The following is a 20,378-nucleotide window of genomic DNA, read 5'->3' on the forward strand; positions in this document are numbered from 1 at the left end:
ATGGCTGAACTAGAAGGCAGAAAATCCTGGGAGACCAGAGGGGATATCCGTGGGCGCTCTGGTGGTTCCTGCCTGGGGGTGGGGGGGACGAGGGGCGGGGCGGGTCTCTCCACTCACCCGGGACCGAACACGCACGAGCGCGCGCGCGCGCGCGTACACACACACACACACACACACACACACACACACACACACACACCCTCTCAACATACACACACTCACACACACACACACACACACACACACACACACACACACACACACGCCTGGCTCCGCCCAGCCGCGCCCCCGCCCCATCGTACTCCGCGATCAGCACCCAGGACAGCGCCACACGGCTACGTCAGTGTCAGGGCCGACGCCTCGGTGTCTCCTGGGAGGGTCCCGTCCAGCTGCTGAGAAGGTAAGGAGCTGCTGGGACCTTCCTTCCTAAGCCCCATTCTCCATCCCATCCCTAAAGGAATGGAGTGTGTTGTGTTGGGGGGCCCATGGGTGGAACCAACAGAGGGCGTGGGAGGGCTGGAGCCTGAAACGTTGAGATTGGGATTTAGACAGGTGTAAGGACAAAGAGCCAGAGAGGAGGGAGGAATGAGCAGGGGGCGAAAGTGAGTGACCCCGGGAGACAGAGGCCAGACAACAGGGAGAGGGCAAGGGAGACACAGGGGGAGCGACGAGAAGCCGATGGGGGTACAGACAGAAATAGGGAGTCAAGAACGAGAGTGGAGGCCGAGGCGGTCACGAGGACAGGTATGAAGAAATTGCTCGGGATGCGCGGGAGAGACAAACAGGCGGAGAAGAATGTGGGCGCCCAGCAGAGGCAACAGGGCAGCCTCCCTGCAAGAATGGGAGTGGAAGGGCTCCCGAGTCCCCTTCCAGGGCCAGATGTGGATGGAGGGAGGAGACAGCTGTGGGCGCCTGGACCGACGGGCAAGGCCGCCCCTACCCACCCTCGCTCGTCCTAGGACCTGGGTCTGGGATCCCAGGCCGGACAGAGCGCAGAGCCAGTCTTCCCGGCAGACTTAGCTTGCGTGCATAGCCCCGCCCGTTGTCGTGGTAACAGGCCATTGCCAGGGCAACCAGCGTGGCTCCCACCCCGCCAGAGTAGAGCCAGGCGTTGCTCTGGGCAACCCGGTGCTTTGGTTCCCTGGCTCGTCTTTGCCCACTTCCGGTTCAGGCCCGGGGGAGGGGCAAGGAAAAAGCAGACATCAGCGGGATTCCTGCGGGGACCTCGGGAGGAGGAGACGTCCCTTTAAGAATGGAAGTAGGTCTTGGAACGCACTCCCAGCGCGCGTCCTTTGTCGTGGATGAAACTACAACCCCCAGCATGCCTCGCGGCAGCTGACCAACTCCTTTGCGACCAGTCGCCCAGGGTGCCGATGGGAGTTGGAGTTCTTTGTCATTGGGAGGACTCAATGGTGGCACGGGGTGGGCGTGAGGGGCTAGGGCGCTTGGCTGCTTCCGCAGAAAGGACCGTAGGACCCCGCCGCCATGTTTCCGGAGCCGCCAACTCCGGGGCCTCCAGCTCCCGACGCTCTTCCGGACTCGAGTCGCATCAGCTACGGTCCTGGTGAGCCAGACCCGGGGCCGGAGCGGAGGGAAAGCCCGGCTAGGATTATCAGGGCGGGATTCGGACGGGTGTACTGGGCGGCTGGCGGGCTGGAAAATCCGGGTGGCATCGTAGTCGGTATTATGGACTGGAATCTAAATGCAATGGAAAATGAACAGGTTCGCAGCAAAAACGAGAACCAGATCAAGGGGTGTGGAATGGATTGGAATCTTGGATTGGTGCAATGGAAGGTCCACCTCTCCCTTCTTTTAAAGATACAGAAACTGAGGCCCAGGGAGCGGTTAAGACTTCTAAGAGCATCAGGAGTTGAGCTGAAAAATTAGAATAGGAGTTGAAGTGATGGGCAAGAAAATCTGGGTGGTGTCAGTCAGCCTGGATTAGGGCATCACTTCACTTTATAGGTGAGATCAGTTGGGAAAAAAACTTGGGAATACAATGGGATGGATATGACTGGAGGGAAAACAAGGCCAGGATTCCAGCTTCCCCATGTCATCAAGACTGAACCAGCCAGCTTGCTTCTTAGGGCCTCAATGTCTGTTGTATCCATGCCCTCTGCAGTGCCCCCCTGGGCCCTGGCCACAATCGTGCTAGTCTCAGGCCTCCTCGTCTTCAGCTGCTGTTTCTGTCTCTACCGGAAGCGTTGTCGGAGGCGTATGGGGAAGAAGAGCCAGGCCCAAGCCCAGGTCCACCTTCAGGAAGTGAAGGAGCTGGGCCGGAGTTACATAGACAAGGTGTGGCCTGGCCCAGCCCCTCAACCCAGCCCCTTCCTGCACCCCTGCTCTTTTCCATTGCCCAGCAACCCCAGTCCTTGCTCCCTTCCCCCCTACACCCACCTTACTTGCCCTTCTCCCCTGTGTGTCTAGCCCCATACTGGACCCTGGGGATCTGGAGATGGACCAGACCTACTCACTATTCACAAGAACCTTCCAGTTTTGTGGAGAAGTCAGACATACACACAGACATTCACAATACAGGGTGGTATGTGGCACATTAGAGGCAGGACAGGGCATATGGAGATGTAAAGAAGCTACCTGACTGCCTAGCGGGTCCCAGAAGGCTTCCCGGCGGAGGTGACACAGAGTTAACCAACAGCAGAGAAAAGGACAGTCTGAGTCAAAGGAAGTAAGTGCATGTGTCGAGGCCTGGAATCCTGGTTCTGAGGCATATTCAGAAAACAAAGAGTCACTTCCACAATGGCTGGGGCATAGAGCACGGATACACTACACTCTAGAGTGAGGTGGCTGGACAGTCGTCAATGTCCACATAATGAGGGCAATTCGGAGCCACAGAAGACTTGAGCAAGAGAGGACAGGGTCAGATGGGTGTTAGGATGAACCCTCTGGAACCCATGTGGAGGACAGGCCTAGGACAAGGAGACCAGGGAGGAGTTCGTATGGCAGCCCTGAGAGGGTGAAGGAACCATGAGTTGGAAGAGTCCATTGGAATGGAAAATGGAAGTTTTCAGGTGCAAGGATCTGAGCATTAGGTCTCTGAATACAAAGTGAAATGATGCTCGCCTGGGAGCCAGGGAGTCCTGGGTCTCCATCCTAGAAAAGCCAGCTCTGTGGCCCCTGAATTATAGGGTACTTCACTGTCCCTCTCTGAGCCTCAAATTCGTGGTCTATAACTAGTATTACCCCTCCTCCCTTGTCAACAAATAGCTGTTATAATTCTTACCCCTCGAGGGTGCCCTTTTGAGTTCTGGTGTCCAGTCTCCATCCCCACCCTTAAGCCAGTGACATTCAAAGACCAATTGCAACAGAATCACCTCTAGTATTTGAAAAAGAAATTCTGATCTAGCACCAAACGTACTGAGTCAGAATCTCCGAAGTGAAGGAATTTTTACCACATTACTCAGGGGGATTCTGATTCACATTGAATTTTGAAAATTGTTGGCTTAGGTTAAGGAGAAGTCTTCTGATTTTGCTGTTTTACTTTAGAACAACAAATACACAGTAAATGTGCCATATCTTCTCCATATTTTGCTGTGACAAGATCACCAATCTACGTAGCAATTTACACAACTACCCCAATACATCTATTAGCACGTGAAATAAAATCTCCTGCCTCCTTTCTGAAGGCAATGAGATACTATCCTGTTTGTTTTTCCTGTCCAAGCATGGCTACCTGTCATCACGTCTATTCCCCAACCATAGCAGACATCACTAATCAAACACTGTCATACTGCATGTGTTGATATGGCTATGTCTGCCTATGGCAGACATCACTAATTAAACACTGACTCTGCTTAGCCTGCAAGTGCTCAGGCTTAGCTGACAGATGTATGAGTCTCCCTTGGCTTCTGTCCCTGGAGGGTAACACCCTCAGGGGAAGAGTTCACCTGCCCTTGCCCCTGCCTCCCTAAGGTGCAGCCAGAAGTGGAAGAACTAGAGCCAGCACTATCCGGGCCAGGTCAGCAGGTGGCAGAGAAGAATGAGCTAGGGCGACTGCAGTACTCACTGGATTATGATTTCCAGAGTGGCCAGGTGGGTGTAGAGGAGGCGCGGAGGCTTTGGAGGGGAGAGTCCCAGGAGGATCCAGAAGGGAAGTTAAGACTAGGGGCCCTTCATCACTGTACAGCTGCTAGTGGGCATCCTGCAAGCCCAGGGATTGGCAGCCTTGGACCTGGGTGGCTCTTCAGACCCCTATGTGCGGGTTTACCTGCTGCCAGACAAGCGGAGGCGGCATGAGACCAAGGTGCATCGGCAGACGCTGAACCCACGTTTTGGGGAGACTTTTGCATTCAAGGTAAGCACCTAGCCTTAGTGCCCCACACTTGGCAGCCTGCCTCCAGCCCGTAGAGCACTGGGGACTGACCCCTTCAGGTTTTTCTGGAGGTAGCCACAGCTCAGGTGGCAGCTACCAGCTCTGGGGACTATTCCACTGACCCCTTTGCTGTCTCTTTGGGGCACTACAGACCCCTGGGCTGTACCCTTGGTCCTTGCGTTGTCCCATTTGGGATGCATGGGGATGCTTCCCCTCAATCTGAGCATGGACACCCCACCCCAACTGTTCCCTGGGCCCCTCGCTTCTCCATTTGTCACCATACACTGGAATATGCGGTGCCCCACTTCTCTGATTCCCTACTCTCCATCTTGTGCTCTCTCTGTGCACTCCCCACCCAGGTCCCCTACGTGGAGCTAGGGGGCAGGATACTGGTCATGGCAGTGTACGACTTCGACCGCTTCTCCCGCAATGATGCCATCGGGGAGGTGCGGGTCCCCATGAGCTCTGTGGACTTGGGGCGGCCAGTGCTGTCCTGGCGGGAGCTGCAGGCGGCTCCGAGGGAGGAGGTGAGCACGTGTGGCTCTGCCCCTGCACCCTAGGCCAATCAGATCACAGGCCTTCCGACCAGGGCTCCAGCCATTCAACCTGCTGCAGAGGGGTACCCTCTTGGATTGAACCACTGGAGTCTTACCTCTGGACCATTCCATTCCAAGGCGAGGGGGAGGGAAGAAGGGTTGCAGAGGGGTTGGATGTGCAGTGGGGCTGTAGTGATGGGTCTCTCCCCATCTTTTAGCAGGAGAAACTAGGAGACATTTGCTTCTCCCTCCGCTATGTCCCCACTGCCGGGAAGCTCACTGTCATCGTCCTGGAGGCCAAAAACCTGAAGAAGATGGATGTAGGAGGGCTGTCAGGTGTGCGGGAAGCAAGGAAATGGTGGTGGTAGTGGTGGTGGTGGTGGTGGTGGTGGTGGTGGTGGTGCAGGGGGGTTCCTCTGGCTAAGGTTGACAGTTTCTCGGCCCACGGGTCCCTTGGGGGAGAGGGAGGTCCAGGCTGCCATGGGAAGATGTAGATTTGATTTGGACACAGACCAGAGGAGACTTGAGGGGTGCATGTGGTGTCTCTGTTCCAAAGAAGAGTCTCATGCCTTCCCCTCAATCTGAGCCCCCTGGACTCATCAGTGAGCAGCTATAAGACTCCTGCTCCCTCTGCCTAGATCCGTATGTCAAGGTGCACCTGCTGCAGGGAGGCAAAAAGGTGCGGAAGAAGAAAACGACCATCAAGAAGAACACTCTGAACCCCTATTACAATGAGGCCTTCAGCTTTGAGGTGCCCTGTGACCAGGTCCAGGTGAATTACTGCCTGCGAGTAGCCCCACCAAAACAGCCCCTGCCCTAGAGCCCCAGACCCTTAGAACCCCCCATGGCTAGGTAAAGGGAGACTCCTTAGCTACCCCTAGAAGCCAGGGCTTGGGGATCTGAAGTTCTGTTCTCGATTTCCTCCTATGAGAACCAGGCAAGACCAGGGTGACCCAAACCCAAGTAAGGATGCCCCACCCCCTCAGGAGCCATGGTTACTAAGAAAAAGAGATTTCCCCACAATCCTTTAGGGACAGGCCCCTCCATCCACCTAAGAGTCCTGGAGGTTGGCTCCCCTTAGGTGGTTGCTCCCTAAAGAGGCTTTTAACAACCCCATAGCAAGAAGTCCTGAGGGTTTCTGCCTGTGCAATCTGATTGCACAGGAAGAAAGATGGCAGCGGAGGAAGAAGGATGGCACAGCACCCTTCTAAATGCAGGCCTCTCCCCACCTTACCTCCCACCCCCTCCCAGTTTGAGCTCCAGGTGGGTTTTGGCCTAGGGCTTTAGCAAGGCCCCCCAGGACTCCACGGGGGGGGGCCTCTCCTTAGTAATGCTACTGGAGCCATTGCCAGTGCCTCCGTGTCCCACTCTCCCATCTTCTTTTCCTCCTCCGCCCATCCAGAAGGTCCAGGTGGAGCTGACTGTGCTGGATTATGACAAGCTGGGCAAGAACGAGGCCATTGGGAGGGTGGCTGTAGGGGCAGTGGTTGGTGGAGCTGGTCTGCGACATTGGGCGGATATGCTGGCCAATCCCCGGCGGCCCATTGCCCAGTGGCATTCGCTGCGGCCCCCTGACCGTGTGAGGCCACTGCCTGCACCCTGACCCCACCTTCAAACCCCTGACTCCATACTCCTGGTCAAAGCCACACCCAGGCCCACCTCTAAGGCTTCTCTGACCACTAACCTGCCACACACCCACTCCACCCCAATCATCTGACCCATTCCTGCCTTCTCACCCCCATCGTGCCAGTCATAACTTGCCAACACCCCCACTGCTCATACTCAGAAGCCCCAGGGATCCTTGGGGGAAGGGAGCAGTTTGGCCTCCCTCCCCCCACCTAGAGTCCTGCCCTCTGCTTTGACAATCAGTGATCCCATCCTACTGTCCCTTTCACCCTACACAGGATCACCCACTCCTGTCCATATTCTGATTCCTGCACTGCTCCTGGGGCCAAATAAATACTCAGCAACTTTGGTGGTCTGGCTCAGTGCTCCTTGTTTGGGGTGGGGCAGGGGCGGGGCCAAGGGCTCAAGACAGAGCCTCAACTCCAGGGGTGGGATCACGCAAGGGTAGAGTTAGGGCAGCCCATCCTGGAAAAACACTGAGGGAAACTCACCCTCCCACACACCCACCCACCTGTTCATCCAGCCTCTCACCTACTTACTCATCCATTCATTCCTTCATTTATTCATTCACTGGGCCCCCTGCTGCCAGGAGTTGATGAGAGGTCACTTACTTATTTGTGAATTTATCATGACTTGACTAAGGTTATGTAGCTGGGTGAGGTGAGGAGGCAGAAGGCTGAGGCCCCTGTGGTGCTGCGCTCTGTGCTGGATGTTGGAGCTGACCTGGATGTGTCTCACTCAAATCCCTGCCCTTGTGGAACTCAGGTTGTCACCTGGCCAAAAGCTCTCAGCCAGCCAGTGACAGGGCAAGATGTAAACCCAGGCATGTCTGACACCAAAAGCCACATTGTCAAGAATCATGTTGTCTGGTTCCCCCAAATATAAAGTAGTGGGAATGACTGCTGTTGTGGCCATCTTGCTGGCCAGGAAGACAGGAGCAGAACTCAGAGGAAAATCTCCAGCTGGAAATAAAAGGATGAGCTGGATTTTTCTAGGAGGAGAATGGGGAGGATGTTAGCAGAAATAATGCAAAGAATACAGATCTGGAGCTAAGAGAGGACTTACTCCCATGATGTGCTATTACCAGCTTATGAAGCCCTGGTCTGTAGTTTGCCCATTTCCATGGTGTAAATACTTCCACTGTGGCTGATTGCAAGCCACCACTGTGAAGACACTGAATATGGAGTTGGGAAGAGATGTCTACTAGTGCACCAACGTAAACTATTTCCCAGTGTCAGGTCGATGGTCCCAATAATTAAGGCAAAGCCCCCCTCCAAAAAACAAAACACTCAGTAATCAAGATAAATATTATTTTAATGCAATATTTTAAAAAATACAAATTAATGCAAAAAAATCCACAATGGACAAAATGCAAAAATTTTAAAGATAGGATCTGACCCTGCACTTGGACCAATCTGCCTCATCCTAATCCTGGTCCTGGTTCTAATAAAACAAAGATAGCTTGTAGTCGCAATTTACCTATTCTACTTTTTAAAAATTATTACATTAAAATAGTATTTCCTTCATATAGATACAATAGATGTAAATAACCATAGGACCATCAATAACAGTAAAATATAGTAAAATAAGAAGTATGAGTTTTGAGTATGTATTACCTTTATTTTAATGTAATGCATTGAATTGTAATTTTAGTAATTAACAGTAAAAAAATAATTTTTAGTAACGACTGAGTATAATAACCAGGTCCCAAAATTCCTGGAAATTTAATAACCAGGGGCCAGTGCTGACTGGCCCCAGAACTTTGTTGTGTTTCCCACCTGGTGAGAAACCCGGTATGGTAGATTCAGGGTATGAGGGAGGAAAGGGAACACAGAGGTCTATAATTTAAGGTCTAGGGCAATTCACTTTAATTTGGATTAATCAAGATTCTGTTCAGTTCTGTCTAATTTTGAATAAGCCCAGGCCACTCGCATCGAAGAAATTTGGACCTCCATAGGCTTTGCCCCAGCTTCTTTCGTTCCACCCCCCCTTCCCTCCAACACCGTCGTCATGACAACCGCGTCCACACGCCCTCCTCTCTGGCACGCCTGGAAGTCGTCCCTCAGCGCTCCCATTGGCCAAAAGTTCGAAGTGGGCGGGTGTCGCTCACTCTCATTGGTCCGTTCATCGAGGTGTTGCCAGTCTGTATACTCCCATTGGCCGATTGTCGAAAAGAGCGGGGGCTACCGGCCCAGTTGCGGAGCGGCGGCCGACGTCCTCACAGTACCTACCAGGGAGGGAGGAGGCCCCCCCCGGATACCTGAAAGGATAAAGGTGTGTGTGTGTGTGGGGGGGGTTGTCACCTGGAGGAAAGGGGAAAGAAGTCAGAGTCGGTGAGAAGGGAATTGTGGGCGACTGAGAGACGAAGTTTGAGGATTTCTTGGATGTCTGTCCCGCAGTACGATGACCACACCGGCAGGCTCGGGCGCGGGTTTCGGCTCCGTGTCCTGGTGGGGCCTGTCCCCGGCGTTAGACCTGCAGGCTGAGAGTGAGTCCCCCACCCCAGGACCTCATCTGTCACAGCGGCTACCATCACAACCTGGCAGACTATGGGCTAACGTTCTCTGAGTCTACAACGGCGGAGGTGGGGGCGCCCCTTAATGGGGCAGCTTAGGTGGCCTCTCTGCGGACTACGAGTCGCAGAATGCTTAGAGGCACAGCTCCCTTTGGAACCTAAGCCATAAGTGCAAGTCCTGCTGGGAGTTGTAGTCCCTCGTGCTAGGCGCGGCTGCAGGGGTGCTCTCCAGCCCACCAACCCCCAGCCTGCTGTCACCTTGCCAGGTCCTCCCGTGAACCCAGACTTGCAGGCTGATACAGAGCACGGGACCCCCCAGCTAAATGTGCTGCTGCTGGGCTCCGTGGATGGGCGGCATCTGCTGCGGACACTGGCCAGTGTGGAGCTCTGGTCTCCCAGGAGATTCCGTGTAAGTTGGGATCTGGGTCCTGTGGAAGGAGGCACCTGAGGTCTCCCACTCCTGAGCCTCCTAGGAGCGAGAGACGTAGATCTGAGAATCATTCTGCCCTGTCCATCCTTCCAGTTCTACGTGCTGGAGAATAATCTGGAAGCTGTGGCCAGACATATGCTGATCTTTAGCCTAGCCCTGGAGGATCCTGAGAAGATGGGGCTGCAAGGTCAGTTAGGAGGACCCAGGCATTCTGGCCCCCAGTCTCTCGCCTCTTCTTGTAGGGATTCTGGCATTTCAGTGTTGCAATTAAACATTTTGGACATTGTTCCGTATTTCATCACTTGCTCACTCGTTTCAGAGAATTCCAAGAGAAAATCCACACAAAACTCTCAGAACAGTGCATGGGCACAGTGTAAGCATTCAAAACCTCCTACAACAGAAGTCCAAAAGAGATTAGGGGACTTCTTGAGAGCTAGTAAGTCCCAGATGTGGGGAGGGTTTGGCTGAGCTGAGCTCAATCCTGACAAAGCCTCCCCAGTGAGAGATGTAAATCCCAGGCAGTCCGCCTGGAGGAGGCAGTTTGGGAACTGAGGCTAAAAGGAGAGGGAGGAGGAGGAGCGTTTGGGTGGGGAGGCAGAAAGTGATTATCTCCCAGAAATAACTTCAGCTTAGTACCTAGAGCAAAGTCACGACTGAGACAGGCAGTGTTCAAATTCTGGCTCTGCTTGGGACATTGGGCTAGCATCTACCTTTTTATGGAGCTCAGTTTCTACATTTATAAGATGGGGATCCTAAAAGTTCTTGCCCCACAGAGTACTTTTGAGGATTCAATAAAAAAAAAAAAAAAAAAAAAAAGCCTAGCTCTTGGCTTATGATATACACTCAGGATATCTTAGCGATTATTGTTATCATGATTAGAGATAGTACCCATCATTCATTAGTAGCCCAGGGCATTCATAATCCATTGCACACATTTCAAAGTGCATTTTATATAAAACAAACAACTAGAATTAAACAAATCTTATCTGTCTACATAAGGTATAGAGTTCTCTTTTATAAGGTTCTTAAACAACTAAAATAAAACTATATATGGATGTATAGATTTATTGATGTAGATATGTATATACAACTAAAGGTATATAGTTCTCATAAGATTCTTAACTAAAATGAAACAAATTATACTGTAACATTTTAACATACATGTATCTCCATCTCCATCTACGAGTATAACCTTTTCTTTTTTAAAGGCAAGGGAAACAAACTTGAAATTCAGGATTGGGGTTACCTGGGGACGGGGATTGGAAACCTGGGTGAGGTGTAAGTTATTCTTCACGTTCTAGCTATTGGGATGGATGGGGAGTTTGCCAGGGTCCGTTGTACTCATTAGATGACTAGGAAACAATAAGGAGGATATATATCATATAGAATGCGTCATTCTATGAATAGAGTATGAGACACGGGTCTCACTTCTGGACTCAGTCTTCTGCTCCCTCCACTACTTTTGTTCCTTCTCCCCGCAGAGAGGAGCGAGGCCTTCCTGGAGGTGTGGGGTAACACGCTGCTGCGCCCCCCGGTGGCCGCTTTCGTGCGCGCCCAGGCCGACCGCCTAGCACACCTGGTACCGGAGCCCGACAGCCTAGCGGAGCAGCTGCCCTGGATTAGCCTGGGTGCACTCAAGGTGCCGCCGCCTAGCCTCCATCCGTCACCGCCTGGGATTCGGGTGGCCGCGGAAAGAATGGAGATGAGCGGTCCAAAAAGGTTTCCGTTGATGGAGCGGGTCGGGAGCTGGAGAGTTGGAACTCCAGCTACATGGCTCCCTCTGTGGGATTTGGCCTAGGGGTTGGCTTCTGCTCTCTGAGCCTGTTTCTTTATCTGAGAAACGGGAGAATCGTGCCCATGCCCTGGGATGAAAGGGAGGGTCAAGCAGGAGAGGCTGCTCTCCCTGCAGCCCCTCCCTCTCGCTTTCTCTCCACGCATGCCGGCCGCGCAGTTCCGCGAACGGGACGTTCTGGAGGCGGTGTTCCGCTTTTGGGCAGGTGGGGAGAAGGGGCCGGAGGCCTTCCCAATGAGTCGCCTCTGGGATTCGAGGCTGCGCCACTACCTGGGCTCCCGCTACGACGCCCGGCGCGGTGTCAGCGACTGGGACCTGCACATGAAGCTGCACGACCGCGGGGTGAGGGGGTTGGAGCCCTTCAGTCCTGAGTGTGAAGGAGGAGGGGCTGGAGGCCCGGACTCCTGGGTCTTTGAGAGGAAGGGTTGTTGGCCCATTTACCGGACTCACAGAGGCTTCTTTTCTTTCCTTCTCCCCTCTGCAGGCCCGAGTCATCCACATCCACGAGTTCCGGCGCTGGAGGGACACAGGCGTCGCCTTTGAACTCAGAGACTCCAGCGCCTACCACGTGCCCAACAGGACCCTGGCATCCGGTCGCCTACTGAGCCATGTGTGTGTCCACTCCCTGCCCTGGCGAGCTCCTTCTTCTTTTGGGGCACCCAGGAGTTTGGGTCGACCTCATCCGCCTCCTCTCTCCCTGCTTTCCCAGTGCGGGGAGCGCGTGGCAGCACGAGGGTACTGGGGGGACATCGCCACGGGGCCCTTCGTGGCTTTTGGCATCGAAGCGGACGATGAGAACCTCCTGCGGACCAGCAACGCGCAGCCGATCAAAGTGTGTGGCACCGGGTGCTGAGGCCAGAGTGGTGTTCGCAAGGCCCCGCCCTCTGTATTCTAGGCCCCGCCACAAAATCATAGGCTCCGCCTCCACGGTTTACGCCCCACCTCTCTCTACTTTCTAAACACAGTCCGGGAATCCAAGCTCGCCCCCTACCGTAGAAGCTAGCTCTGGGGGTGGAGAGGGGGGAGGGATGGCATTCTCTAAGCCCCGCCCCGCGGTCCTAACCCAGCTTCTGGTCACGCCCATTCCCCCACAGACTGCGGGCGAGATCACGCTGCACAACGTGACGAAGCTGTTCCGAGCGCTGACCGCCTGGGGGCGTCCGAGAGCTTCCGAGGGGAACCCCATGGAGGTGCCGGGCGAAGAGGATGGAACCCGCGAGCCTGGTAAGCGGCGGACTCAGTTCTTCCCCTTGAGAGGGGAGGAGGCTCAGGTGATAAAGTGGTTACATCATCCTCCCAGATAGAGTGGGACCTGGACACCCCTTCCGGGCTCCAGACTTCAGGTGTTTCAAATACCAGCGTGGACAGATAACGGTTTCCAATGCTTGGACAAGTAACCTCCCCTTCCTGACAGTCCGTCTCTTTTTCTCTATTCTCTTTGTGTTTCTATCTCCCTTTTCTAAGTCCTGACACCATTCTTAGCATTCTGAATTCCAGTAGTAGAATTCTAAGCCTTCGTGGGAAGTCGAAGAGGATGAGAACATTTTAATAAGGTGCTGGTCTTTCCCAGCTCACCTTTGCAGAAAAGCCCCCCCGCCCCAAATCTGGTCTCGCCTCCTAACTATCCCCCAATCTAGCTCTCCCAGTTGTTTGCGTGCCTTGTGTGGCCATGAGGGCTCACTCTTTTCCCTTCTCCTGAGTTTCAGTTACCTGGTCTATAAAATGTCTCTGCCTACCCAGCCAACATCCCAATATTTCCCAGGAATCCACCTAAAAGAAAGGATGAGAAAGGGCTTCAAGGAGGCCAAGCTTTGTGTGTCTGCCTAACTCTGCCATCTTCCCCAGCAGCCCGGGGCCCGGCATCCTTCACCATCTACTTCCTGCCCCTCCATTCTTCCCAGACCCTCCACCACAAGACCTGCTACAAGGGACAGTTCCAGCTTCTCTACGTGGCCTGTGGGTACGAGGGCCTAGTGGGGGGCTTGCAGACTTCCCTCTCCCAGCCCCTCCTCCCTCGGACCCAGGAGTCCAGGCCCCCAGCCCCTCCTCCCTCAGACCCGGGAGTCCAGGTACCAGCCCCTCCTCCTTCAGTACCTGAAAGTCTGAGCCTCAGCCCTCCCCGTTTCTCTCCTCAGGATGGCCCATCTTCTCAGCCCTGAGCTCGGGGCCTGTGTGGCCCCTGGTGGACATCTGATTGTGGAGTTAGCCCGGTGAGCCAGCAGCTGAGAGTAGGGCAGGGAACGAGGCTGGGGGCCGAAAACCGTGTCTCTTAACGCTATTTCCCGATTTCAGGTACCTGGTGGACCTGCGGCAGGAGCAGCTGCAGGCGTTTACCGCCCGGGTCGGGGAGCTAGCTCAGGCAGCCGGATTCGCCCCACAGCCCGGGGCCAGGCCGTCTGAGACCTTCGCGCGCTTCTACAAGTCCCGGGACTCTGCTTTCGTCTGCACTGACTCAGTGGCGGAACCCGGGCCTCCAACCCCCGAAGTCCTGGTCCCGCCCCCTGGAGTCATGGATCTGCTCCCTGAAGTCTTGGTCTCACCCCATGAGGCAAGGAACCCGCTCTCTGAGGATCTGATCCAGCCCCTCCAAGGCCGAACCCCACACCCTGTGCCCCTCCAACTACCCTCAGAATCTCAGGTTTCATTCTCCCAGGCTTTGACTCCACCCACAGGGAGTCAGACCTCAAAACCAGAGTCTGACTGGATCCCCAGAAACCAAGTCCCCCATCTCTAACTTCTAAAGTCAGGTCTTCAGCCCCAAAGGTGTTGCTTGAATTTCAGATTCCATTCCTGGGATTCTATATTCTATCCCTAGAATTCTACATTGTTTTCTCAGAGTTCTACACTGCACTGGTGAGACTCTAAACGGGGCCTAGAGATTTGGCTCTGGGTCTCCAGCCCTCTATGTGGTTCCCAGCTGTTCCATTCCTAACTTGGGGTTGGGGGTGTCTTCTCTCGGGCTGGTCAGCACCCACGTGGTCAAGTAAAGAGAACCTGGTCCTCTTCTCTGTGTGTCTGTGTGTCTTTCCTGTCTTTTCCTTGCCACAGGGTTGGGGCAAGGAAGGGGTCAGAAGTGGTTAGACAAGGAGAGCCAACATCAGATTTCTGGGTTTCCAAGTAGACTAGGAGTGGATTTCCTGGTGCTGTCGCTTGAGTGCCTGGGCACCCCACACCTAGATCCTCAAATAAATCAACAAAATACATTGAGTTGCTGACAGCTTTGGGGCACTGAACCTAACCATAAGATGAAAAACAACGAAAGACAAAGCTCCTGCCCTCATGGAGATTGCAGTTTAGTGAGGGGAGAGGAGCCCAGATGCCTGGGTCTGAGGGAGGAGGGGCTGGGGGCCTGGATTCCTGGGTCAAAGCTAAGGGGCCGGGCTGGATTCCTAGTCCACCAATGTGGAAGGGTGATCCAGCTGAAGCATGGCCCATCCCACCCCTCACGTGCCCTGTTATCTCTCATCCTGGGCAGAGGGAGGAGAGGGCAGCAGTATATTTAGTCTCTGCCTTCGCCCTTTATCAGTGTCCTCAGTGAGGCTTGAGCTGCTCAGACGCCACAAAGTCCCAAGGGTCTTCAAGGTCACTCCGGACGCCCCCTCACTGACCCTCCAAGAGCCTGTTGCCCCTTCTTTGCCTTTTCAACTCTTGGCTGGAGTCTCAGCATGGCAGACGAGTGAGTGAAGATGGTAACCCGGTCTCCTGGGTCCCTGGGAGGAGTGACAGCTGGGAGACTGGACCCCTGGCCTGAGAAGGGAGGTGGAGACAGGATTCTTGGGAGTCGGAATGGGTTAAGAGTTTGTGAATCACACTCCTGGGACCAGAGACTGGAGAGCTGGTGGCCAGACCTCTTGGTCAGAGGGGCTTCTGGGGTCCCTTAGGAGACGGACTGGACAGGACAGTACACAGGCCCAGCATTAACCCCCCTTTCCTGGTTTCTCTCCCTCCAGAAGCGGCGATGCGGTGAGAGCAGGCGTGGGCCGGACCCGCGGGCCGGGGGAGGGCGCTGCAGGGAGGGCTCTGGGGCGGGAGGCTGGAGCATGCAGGGGAGCTGGAGGTCCCGGTGGTAATGCGGCTCCGTCCCCCCAACCCAGGCCGGGGACTCGTGCCCCGCGCCTGCTCCGATCCGCCGCCGCTCCTCCGCCAACTACCGCGCTTATGCCACCGAGCCGCATGCCAAGGTGAGGGCGGGGCCAGTGCGGCGGGCGGGGCAAGGGCGGGGTCCGGATTCAGACTCTAAGGTGGTTTACTCGGACCTTGGGAAATGGGGGCGGGGCCAGGTCCTTAATAGAGGCGGGACTTCAGTCACTGACGGAGCCAAAAGGGATGAGGCGCTTTGGATGGGGGGCGGGGGGTTATCAAGGGGCCGGGATCGGATTGTCAGAGCTGCCTATGGGCGGAGTTCCGTTGCCCATGGGAACTACGATTGCTTAGGGAATGTTGGGCCCAGATTGGTGGATGGGACTGAGGGGCGTAGCCTCACATGGGTTCTTAAGTCCCTCCCACCGCCCACCTTCGGATCCCCCTTCCTGATCCTCTCTCTATCTCACCCTGGCAGAAAAAGTCTAAGATCTCCGCCTCGAGAAAACTGCAGTTGAAGGTGCGGACGGGCCTGGAGAGGGTGCCTAGATGTCCTTGGGTGGCAGAGCTTGAAAATTGGGGCAGGGCTTTGGATTGTCATTGGGCGTGGCTTGAAGTGGTGCGTCTTGGGGGCGTGACTTTGAAGTGGGGAAACCCGCCATAGGAGAGGCGGGGCCTTGGAATGATGGACCTTGAGGAGGCAGGTCTCTGGAAGACCAAGGACCCCGCCTGAGATTAGAGGGAGGACCAGACAGAGGGGGCATCCCCTCTGCGACTTCGAACCCCTCACCCCGGTGGGCTGTGGTCCCGGCGTCCCCTCTGCAGACCCTGATGCTACAGATAGCGAAGCAGGAGCTGGAGCGGGAGGCGGAGGATCGGCGTGGAGAGAAGGGACGCGCTCTGAGCACGCGGTGCCAGCCTCTGGAGTTAGCTGGGCTGGGCTTCGAGGAGCTGCAGGTACTGGCCCTAATCACGGACTCCTGCCCAGCCCGGGTTCCGAGGTTCCTCGTGTCCGATCTTGCATCCTTGGGAGTTGGGTACAGTAACTATTCTCCCCCTTCTGCTCAGGACCTTGGGGTCCAATCTCCCAATCCTTACCCTCACAAGTTCAGAAATACCGCCTGCAGCTGCAAAAAATCCAGAGGTCGCTTTTTCCAGCCCTAATTCTGTCAGATTCTCAGGACTCCTTGCTCTAGAGTTCTGCTTTGTTCTCAGTTCCTCAGAATTCAGCTTCAGTCTACTCCTTCAGGACCAGATGTCCAGGTCCTCAGCCATTCCTCCCTCAGACCCAAGAGTCCAGGTCCCCAGGCTCCCCCCAACTACACACACCACTTTCCTTCACCAGGACTTGTGCCGACAGCTTCATGCCCGTGTGGACAAGGTGGATGAGGAGAGATACGATGTGGAGGCAAAAGTTACCAAGAACATCACGGAGGTGGGAGGCACGGGGCAGTCTGGTTCCCTTCAGGGTGGGGTACAATGCCTGGGGCTGTTGTCTCAGCCTGGCCCCTTGCAGCTGCTTGTGGTTAAGGAGACCCATGACAACTCTGTCAGTCTAGTAGGGAGGGGGCAGAAGGATGACTTCAATATGGCCAGGCAAGGCTGTTTCAGGCAGAGGAAACAACACACGCAAAAGCCAGGCGGTAGGACAGCAGAAAACATGTTTGTGAAAATACAAAGGTCTGACATTAAGTTCGTGAACTTGTTGCAATTATGTTGCTAACCTTTTTTGATATCAGATGGATTATTATGAATTTGTACCAACTGGACAAACAGTTAACCAAGTTTACTATTTGGAAGTGCTGAAAAGGCGGCATGAAAAAGTTAGTTAGATGACCTGAACTTTTTGCCAACAATTCATGGCTCTTGCATCATGACAGTGCACCAGCTCACACAGCACTGTCTGTGAGGGGTCTTTTTGTTTTGTTTTGTTTTTTTTAAATTTTATTGGGGAACTGTTTTTTCCAGGACCCGTCAGCTCCAAGTCAAGTCTTTGTCCTTCAGTCTAGTTGTGGAGGGCGCAGCTCAGCCCCAAGTCCAGGTGCCATTTTCAATTTAGTTGCAGGGGGCGCAGCCTACCATCCCAGGCGGAAATTGAACCAGCAACCTTGCTGTCAAGAGCACATGTTGTAACCACCTGAGCCATTAGGCCACCCACCAGCAGCTCAGTGGCAGCTCAGCTCAAGTCTTTGTCCTCAATCTAGTTGTGGAGGGTGCAGCTCACTGGCCCACGTGGGAATCAAAATAGCAACCTTGTTGTTAAGCGCCTGTGTTCTAACCAACTGAGCTAACCAGCTGCCTCTGTGAGGGAGTTTTTAGCCAGTAAACAAATAACTATATTGGAACACCCTCCCTACTCACCTGCTCTGGCCCCCAATGACTTCTTTCTTTACCCAGAGATAAAGAAAATATTGAAGGGAAGGCATTTTGATGACATTCAGGACATCAAGTGTAATACGACAACAGCTCTGATGGCCATTCCAGAAAAAGTTCCAAAATTGCTTTGAAGGGTGGACTAGGCACTGGTGTCAGTGCCTAGCTTCCCAAGGGAGTACTTCAAAGGTGACCATAGTGATATTCAGCAATGAGATATGTAGCACTTTTTCTAGAATGAGTTCGCAAACTTAATTGTCAGGCTTCATACATGCTTGTAGCATCAAGTGTTGGTAAATGAACTCAGGCATGGGTGGGGAGCTGTGAGATGCAGGTATCAGGACAGGGATGTGTCAGTGATTTTCAGAGAGTTGAGGCTGGGGCAGATTGGGGAGGCCTTACAGTTCTAGGATGTGGAGCTTAGATTTTGTTCTGAAGGTGGTAGGCGCCTTAGCTAGGACACCCTGGATGAGGCCTTGATAGGGATAAGAGGGAAGTGGAGGGTGGAAGAGTGGGGGGAGAGGGAAGTGGGAAGTGGAGGGAGGGCTCTCCACCTCCCCTTATGGCCACCCACAGATCGCAGATCTGACCCAGAAGATCTTTGACCTTCGGGGCAAGTTCAAGCGGCCCACCCTACGGAGAGTGCGGATCTCTGCAGATGCCATGATGCAGGCACTGCTGGGGACAAGGGCTAAGGAGTCCTTAGACCTGCGGGCCCACCTCAAGCAGGTGAAGAAGGAGGACACAGAGAAGGTGAGTGTGGCAGGGCCAGGAAAGGGGATATGTAGAGGAGAGAGTCCGGGGGCAACAATCCCAGGGCCTATCCTGAAGGCAGATGGCCCTTGGAGTTATGAGGAGCAGTATGTGGTAAGGGGTCCTCAACAGGAAGTATAGATGGGCCCAGGAAATGCAAGGGGGAGACAGGAAGTGCTTTAGGGAGAAAGGAAGTAGCAAGGAATCAAGAAGTACATGAGGGAGACAAGGAGAAGACAGGGAGTACAACAGGAAGAGAAGTGAGCAAGTCGGCAGGAAGTGCATGAGGGAGTCAGGAAGTGTATGGGGGAAACAGGAAGTACATGGGAGAGACAGGAAGTGGAAGGGGAAAATTGGATGGGATTGTTGAGGGGAAAAGAAATGTTCCAGAACAAGATCCTTGGGCAAGCATCCAGAACAGAGTGGCCCACCGGCTGCAGTGCAGGTGGAGGATATTTGAGAGACTGTAGACCAGGAAGACACCTCAACCTCTGATTCCATTCCCCCCCCAGGAAAACCGGGAAGTGGGAGACTGGCGCAAGAACATCGACGCACTGAGTGGAATGGAGGGCCGCAAGAAAAAGTTTGAGGGCTGAGCCGGCCTTCCCATCGCCCTGGCCTTAAAGGATGGCCCTGAGGAATAAAGCTTCTCTCTCAGCTGGGAGTGGCTGCATGTCTTCTACCAGGGGGTTTGGGGGTGGGAGAGAGAGGGGAACTGAGGACTAGGCTCTCCAGAAGGCATGCTGCATATCAGGAACAGAGCAGCGTCTCCGTTACGGGGCATTCTCAGCTTCTGTGCTCCACGCGGAGGAAAAAGAGATGTGGAGACTGAGGTCCTGAGAGACACAGAGACATTGAGTCAGAGACACAGGGAAAGACACATACAGAGACCCAAAGGGAGAGGGAAAAATACAGATTCATGGAAAGAAGTGCAAATAAAGGGAAAACAGAGGCAGGTACACACAGCAAGACACAGAGATGATGGAGCCCTGAAAGAGACAGATATAAGGACCCATGGAGGGAGAACTGCAGAGAAACAAAAAGAGACCCAAGAAAGAGCTAGAAAGGTAGACATGGACACAGAGCAAAAGAGAGACAGAAACGGGGTTACAGACACATATGCACAGAGAGACCTGGGGACACAGACACCAAGGGAGCGATATGAAGGGACACCCACAGAAATGAGGAGACCAGAATGCGCAGAGAGGGAGAGAGAAACAGTGTGAAGAACACAGACACAGACAGATGCAGAGCTAGAGAAAGAGACCCAAAGAGAAAGTCCGAGAAATGCATAGAAACAAATAAAGAGAACGGCTGACAATGAGAGACAGAGACAGCACAGACACACCAAGAGACACAGAAGGGTGAGGAGTCCTGCTCTCCAGGGCTGGCTCCCCGAGAGGTCAAGGTCATGGCTTGGTTGGGAAGGGGGGAGAGGGATACCAAAAAAGGTCAGTGTCAGATGGAGATGTGGGGAGTGAGGTCGAGCGAGCCTGACACCCCACCCACTCCCCTCCCCCGACACACACCTGCTTCCCTGCTTTAGCGCCTGTTGTCACCAGGGTGGAATCTTGGTGGCAGACAAAGGGGTGGGGGTGGGGAGGGGAGACAGAAAGATGGACAGAGACAGAGACACACAGATGGAGTCACAGAGACAAAGGAGAGAAAGAGGGTATAATAGACCGGCGCCCAGACACAGAAAAGGAGATGAGAGCCTGGGACAGAGAACCTGGGAAAGAAAACGTTCCTTTTACGCCCTTCGTCAATAAGCATTCTCCAAAGATAAGAAATGTGCTGAGCCCAGGGACTTCAAAGCACTGAGTACCGAGTGCTGTTGGGTGGGAAGCATGGGGTTGCCTGGACCCAGTCAGGCGTTCCGGGGAGGCACTCACGGGATGGAGGAGGGGTCTCAGAGCAGCCTGGAGGTGCAGGGATCCTGAACT

At 54.2% G+C, this 20,378-nt stretch overlaps 3 protein-coding genes across 9 annotated transcripts; all 3 read left to right on the plus strand.

The window, feature by feature from the left end:
• The first annotated feature begins 142 nt into the window (after nucleotides 1-142).
• On the plus strand, nucleotides 143-6,841 carry SYT5 (synaptotagmin 5). Of its 4 annotated transcripts, none has more exons than XM_074316036.2 (9): nucleotides 143-400; nucleotides 1,172-1,564; nucleotides 2,123-2,295; nucleotides 3,931-4,050; nucleotides 4,145-4,312; nucleotides 4,690-4,857; nucleotides 5,085-5,202; nucleotides 5,505-5,638; nucleotides 6,269-6,841. In XM_074316036.2, the coding sequence occupies exons 2-9, from the start codon at nucleotides 1,486-1,488 to the stop codon at nucleotides 6,467-6,469; spliced, it is 1,161 nt and encodes a 386-aa protein (XP_074172137.1). In that variant the 5' UTR covers nucleotides 143-400; nucleotides 1,172-1,485; the 3' UTR covers nucleotides 6,470-6,841. The 4 variants fall into 4 exon arrangements, with proteins under 4 accessions (XP_074172137.1, XP_019566526.1, XP_074172138.1 ...); XM_019710967.3 differs by having other exon boundaries at nucleotides 149-400; nucleotides 1,462-1,564; XM_074316037.2 differs by having other exon boundaries at nucleotides 173-400; nucleotides 1,462-1,564; nucleotides 5,088-5,202.
• Nucleotides 6,842-8,572: 1,731 nt separating this feature from the next.
• On the plus strand, nucleotides 8,573-14,235 carry DNAAF3 (dynein axonemal assembly factor 3). Of its 3 annotated transcripts, none has more exons than XM_074316024.2 (12): nucleotides 8,573-8,766; nucleotides 8,892-8,980; nucleotides 9,274-9,416; nucleotides 9,531-9,624; nucleotides 10,919-11,076; nucleotides 11,389-11,571; nucleotides 11,714-11,839; nucleotides 11,939-12,061; nucleotides 12,324-12,453; nucleotides 13,078-13,189; nucleotides 13,365-13,439; nucleotides 13,522-14,235. In XM_074316024.2, exons 2-12 carry the CDS (start codon nucleotides 8,896-8,898, stop codon nucleotides 13,961-13,963), a joined length of 1,671 nt encoding a protein of 556 aa, XP_074172125.1. In that variant the 5' UTR covers nucleotides 8,573-8,766; nucleotides 8,892-8,895; the 3' UTR covers nucleotides 13,964-14,235. The 3 variants fall into 3 exon arrangements, with proteins under 3 accessions (XP_074172125.1, XP_074172124.1, XP_074172128.1); XM_074316023.2 differs by having other exon boundaries at nucleotides 8,577-8,766; nucleotides 13,075-13,189; XM_074316027.2 differs by lacking the exon at nucleotides 8,892-8,980 and having other exon boundaries at nucleotides 8,642-8,766; nucleotides 13,075-13,189.
• Nucleotides 14,236-14,736: 501 nt separating this feature from the next.
• TNNI3 (troponin I3, cardiac type) lies at nucleotides 14,737-19,092 on the plus strand. Of its 2 annotated transcripts, XM_019710886.2 has the most exons (8): nucleotides 14,739-14,905; nucleotides 15,180-15,192; nucleotides 15,324-15,410; nucleotides 15,788-15,829; nucleotides 16,135-16,266; nucleotides 16,655-16,744; nucleotides 18,259-18,435; nucleotides 18,948-19,092. In XM_019710886.2, exons 1-8 carry the CDS (start codon nucleotides 14,895-14,897, stop codon nucleotides 19,029-19,031), a joined length of 636 nt encoding a protein of 211 aa, XP_019566445.1. In that variant the 5' UTR covers nucleotides 14,739-14,894; the 3' UTR covers nucleotides 19,032-19,092. The 2 variants fall into 2 exon arrangements, with proteins under 2 accessions (XP_019566446.1, XP_019566445.1); XM_019710887.3 differs by lacking the exon at nucleotides 15,324-15,410 and having other exon boundaries at nucleotides 14,737-14,905.
• The last annotated feature ends 1,286 nt before the right edge of the window (nucleotides 19,093-20,378 follow it).

This window comes from Rhinolophus sinicus, chromosome 8 (assembly GCF_057876585.1).
Source record: "Rhinolophus sinicus isolate RSI-liver-muscle chromosome 8, RSI-T2T, whole genome shotgun sequence".
NCBI classification, from domain to species: domain Eukaryota; kingdom Metazoa; phylum Chordata; class Mammalia; order Chiroptera; family Rhinolophidae; genus Rhinolophus; species Rhinolophus sinicus.